General features: G+C 27.6%; 1 protein-coding gene across 1 annotated transcript; it reads right to left on the bottom strand.

Moving 5' to 3' along the window:
• Window positions 1–1,454: 1,454 nt before the first annotated feature.
• LOC100854588 (gibberellin-regulated protein 12) lies at window positions 1,455–2,300 on the bottom strand. Its single transcript, XM_010647909.3, has 3 exons — window positions 2,213–2,300; window positions 1,846–1,876; window positions 1,455–1,741 (listed from the first exon to the last, which is right to left on the bottom strand). The coding sequence occupies exons 1-3, from the start codon at window positions 2,288–2,290 to the stop codon at window positions 1,560–1,562; spliced, it is 291 nt and encodes a 96-aa protein (XP_010646211.2). The 5' UTR covers window positions 2,291–2,300; the 3' UTR covers window positions 1,455–1,559.
• Between the last annotated feature and the right edge of the window lie 2,476 nt (window positions 2,301–4,776).

Here is a 4,776-nt window from a genome sequence, read left to right as displayed (position 1 = left end):
ATCAAATGATGCTTTAGGGAGTCATAAGAGTGGAGCTTCCAACACACTTCATAAATTGCATTATTTGTATCTTATGATGACTACTCTTCATGCTTAGGTAACTTAGATATGCTTTTAACTTGGTGTCATCATCACACAAATCGAAGCTTAACACCTTAAGATTCTAACTTTTCTTTGCTATAATTTTCCACTTCCATTCCTTCTTAGCCCTGCCATAGCTCATCCTACATTCTCACTCTTTAAAGTTTTCAAAAAGGAAGAGATATTTTAGGACATTTATGTGCATTTATACTTACAAATGGATATGTTACTATGACTTTACTACAAGCATGCATGTTGATATAGTTAGAGTTTAACATGTTATTGTTCTCATGGTTATTTTGGGCATGATATGCTTTAGATGTAGTTCTTTTTTGTACACTTCATGCTATAATTTGGATTGTTGATTCTCACATGTGTCATAAGCTTCAATTCTTATGGTTTCATGTTCTATGATTATTTACTAGTTATTACGTGTGAATTTCACTAGTTACATTATTACATATTTTGAGGAAGAGCTTCGTTTATATATCCTTAGTTTTATTATCATAAAAAATAGGTAGAATATTAGCTCAAGGTTTCATCCCACATATTTTCATGATCATTAAACAAAGAAAAATTGTTTAATCATATTTTTAAGTTCCTTGAGTAGGTTATAAAGTTATAAATCAATTTCTTCGAAGATTAAATGAAGCGAAGGATGTAAGAGCATGCTACAAGAGAACGACTTTAAGTTAAATTTATTTTTCTAAGATATTGATGTAATGTGAGATGAAGTTACACCAAAATAGGATTTCTTGCATATCTTTCAAAAACACTTTACCTTACAATTTTTAGAAAATTATCATCCAATTACCGGAAGTGAGCCACAGTTAAACTCACTTATTGGTGGGTGGTAGGAGCCAAGCAAAGTGATTACGGTTAGGGATACTAGGATAACTATTCCAAATAATCCTTTAATTACTTTATTGGTCAAGTTCACATCATCTATTACGTCACAAGGGAGTTTTAGATGTACTGCACTAGTATCCTTTTCAACTTACTTCATAACACCTCGTTAACTCCTTGGTCAATTAGTTAATCCTTTATTTTCCATTGCTAGCCATAAGGAAAAATTATTCCTAGAAAATTTTATGTTCTCAAACTTTGTACCAACTTCAATGGTCACATGTTAATGTAAGAACATAATGATAAAATTATTTACAAAGAAAGGTATATAAGGGTTTAATGTGATTCAACCAATCGTACTATGTCTACAACTATGTTACATCTTTTTGTTTTCGTGTAAAAAAAATTTTCACTCGTTTTTATTTTCTAATTTATTGTCATGCATAACAAATAGTAAGTCATCATTTGTCATGAATGTGGAGCGACAAAAATGTAATAGAAGTAGTGGTGTTTGGAGTACCATCCAATTGAGAAGGAATAGAGAACAATTTATTCAATTTTTATTCGCATTTAAACAACCACACCATAGGCTAAGATCATGTTGATAAAGACAATCAAATGGACGGGTTGGTTCAAGGGCACTTTGGACCACCCTCCTTGGTCTTCCAATTGTTATAGCATGGGCATTCCTCTTTATGACCATATGTTCCAGAAGGAACACACAGACATTTCTGACAACACAAGTTGCAGAATTCCAGGCATGCATTCCGATATTGTGTGTCTGAGCATCGATAATTGCATGCTTTAGGGCATTCTGAAAATTAAATCAGTATTTTTCTCCATTAACAGTTCCACATTTGCTAAAACAAATAAAGTATTTTTTAAAAACAAAAAGAAAAAAATAATAAATATATATACCTGCTTTGGTAAGAGATCCTTCCCCACCAGCCTATCAATATAACACACAATGAATAGAAAAAATAATAAATAAACTTGAATAATAAATGAGATAAACAATGATAATTCTTCTGAATTGTTATTCAAGTAATTTCAGTATAAAGAATGAGTAAAAGGAAAAATTATAAAACATAAAAAAATAAATTAAAGATTCATATATTTTGTTACTTCTTATTTTTTTGTTTGGAAAAAATGGTTAAAAAGTTTAAATGAATAGAGGAAAAATCGATAGATCCAAACTAGTATTTTAAATTCTATCAAAATTTTGGAAAATCATTTGAAATCTTCAAGAAAATTATCATGGATAACAAGCAAATAGTATACTTACAATTGAGACATCTACAAGCAACATGAAAGCAACAAGGAGGAGGAGGAAAATAGATTGAAGATTGGAAGATTGAGCCATTTTTGAAACCTTTTTCTTAGAAATGTATGTTAAGAATTTGCACCCTAAAACTCTCATTTATACAAGATATGCCCCATTTGCATGATAGTACATTAATCTTACATGCTCATTTTGCATTTATGGTTGAAAGGGTCATCGCCAAGGCATTCCTATGATTAGAAAAAACTTTGAAAATCACCATGGCATTTTCATAGCTAGCAAAATATGTTTTTACTCAAACTTCCTAATGCCTTCATGCTCTTTCCCTTTTTTGCTTAACTTTTTCCATATCTCTTTAATCTTTAGTATTTTATTCCTTTTATTACTTATTTATTTTCTTATTCTTCTATTTCCATAATTATCTAAATCTTCTATTACTTTTTTTGTCCATATTTCTTTACTCTTTAATTTATACTATTTTTTTATATAAAATAAATAACTTATATATTAAAATTTTCCACTTTTTTTATCATTTAATAAATTAAGATAAATATTTTCATAACCTTTTATAAAAATTAAATAATTTATTTACTAAAAATTCCTAATGTTTCATGCGACTTTCTCATTTTGTCATCCTTTTTTGTATTTGCTTATCCTTTTATTTCCATTATGCTCTAAACCTATTATTTCCCTATTTAATATTTAAACAATTTATTTATTGAACCTTCTTTCCCATATTTCCTTATTATTTAATATATTAATATATATTTTCATTAATTTGTATAAAAAAGTAAAAATCTATTTACTAAGAATTCCTAATATATTCCTTGAATTCTTTTTAGGCCTTCTATTTTCATATTTATCTTAAACTTTTGTACACACTAGGTAATTTATTTACTAAAAATTGATAATATGTTTCATGCTTCTTTTCACATGTCTTTAATTCTTTAAGATACATTATTATTTTTACACATTTCTATAACCATGACACTTTCATAGACCTTAGTTTACTTTTAACTAAGGAAAAAGGTAAATATCTTTTCTCCATAAATTTTCAATTATGAATGTTTGATTGCTAAGAATATGCAAGAAAATAAGACTTTCTATTGTCATATAAATGAGTAAAGAATTGTGAAGCTTAAATCTAGGGTTAACATTTCACCTTTTTATTTAAGACCTTCAAAAATAGCAAAACTCTCTCTTTCTCCTTTCGTATTGTTTCCTCTTTATCCCATGTGAGTCTTAGGTGGTGTTTGTTTTTTTACTTAATTCTAAATAGAACCTTAATACTTAATAGTATTAAATATTAGGTTGTTTGTTTTTGTAGTATTTTATTTCTATTAAGTATTAAAAAGTAAAAAAAATCATTGTGTTATTTTTTCTATTTAGAAAAAGTCACATATTTTGGTTTTTTCTATTTAGTAAAAAGTTTATAATAAGTCATGAAAAAATAAAAAAACAAACAACCTAAATTCTAAAACTAAATGGTTTTCAGCAAAAAGCCAAAAAAACAAACACCACCTTAGTGAACCACTAGATAATTCATACTATATACTTAAACCTAAGACTATGCCATGAAGAATTAGATGTTGCTCCTTTAGCATGATATCTAAGGGTAATGATTGATACAATTTAGTGGAGTGTGCTAAGGAAGTGGTATGATTGGATTGACCCGAGTTACTAGAGAAGATTGTCATTAATACACTTGTTTTATAGTTCATAATATGGACAATTATAACGAGATTTGCTTTTGATATGATGATGAATACAAAATATTTTCATGGAGAACAAACATGTCTTTTAAGTTATGACTCGTGAGATTAAAATTTGACCTAATGTGATTAGTTTGGGGTATAAACAAGATTCTTTCAAGTGATTTGCTTTGTTAATTAGATAGTAACTTAACATATGCACCCTATCCTATACCTTCTTGTAATGTCTTAATTAAACTTCATTTTTAGTATGAGAAAAGGAATGGATGTAAGATAGAGAATGAAGACCTTATTTTAGACGTGCAATGTAAATGAGTGATAGATCTATGTTAAATTTGGGTAGGTTTTATATTTGATTCATCACCCATGCATATCTCAATTAAATTTGAAATTTGAGTCAACCTTAATACAATGTTATAGTCATATAGGCTTTTACATTAACTTTTCTTTTATTACATATGGGCCCTATATAAATCAAATAACGAGAACATTGAAGAAAGGTGTGAGTACAATATACCCTTAGTGAAACTCACTCTCATGAGTCCTCTTATCCCTAGCCAATCATTTTGTATTTAGGATCTTATAGGGTGAAAAAAATATTGAATGATTCTTTCAATTTCACCACTCTAAGGTTATGCTTGGTTCTCAAAAAAAATTGAGGAAAAAATATATGAGGAAGAAAATAAAGAAGAAAAGTAAAAATAATAATAATAAAATAAAAAAATAAAATAACGATTTAAAGTAAATAAATTATTTTAATATGCTACTTTAGATTCATTTTGCTTATTATAATTTTTTTATATAGGATTAAGGCTATATTTGGTTCTCGAAAAATTTAAAGGAAATAAAATACAA

This window comes from Vitis vinifera, chromosome 7 (assembly GCF_030704535.1).
Source record: "Vitis vinifera cultivar Pinot Noir 40024 chromosome 7, ASM3070453v1".
Lineage (NCBI taxonomy): Eukaryota > Viridiplantae > Streptophyta > Magnoliopsida > Vitales > Vitaceae > Vitis > Vitis vinifera.
The sequence above is the reverse complement of the archived record's forward strand: the minus strand, read 5'-3'. Positions and strand labels throughout refer to the sequence as shown.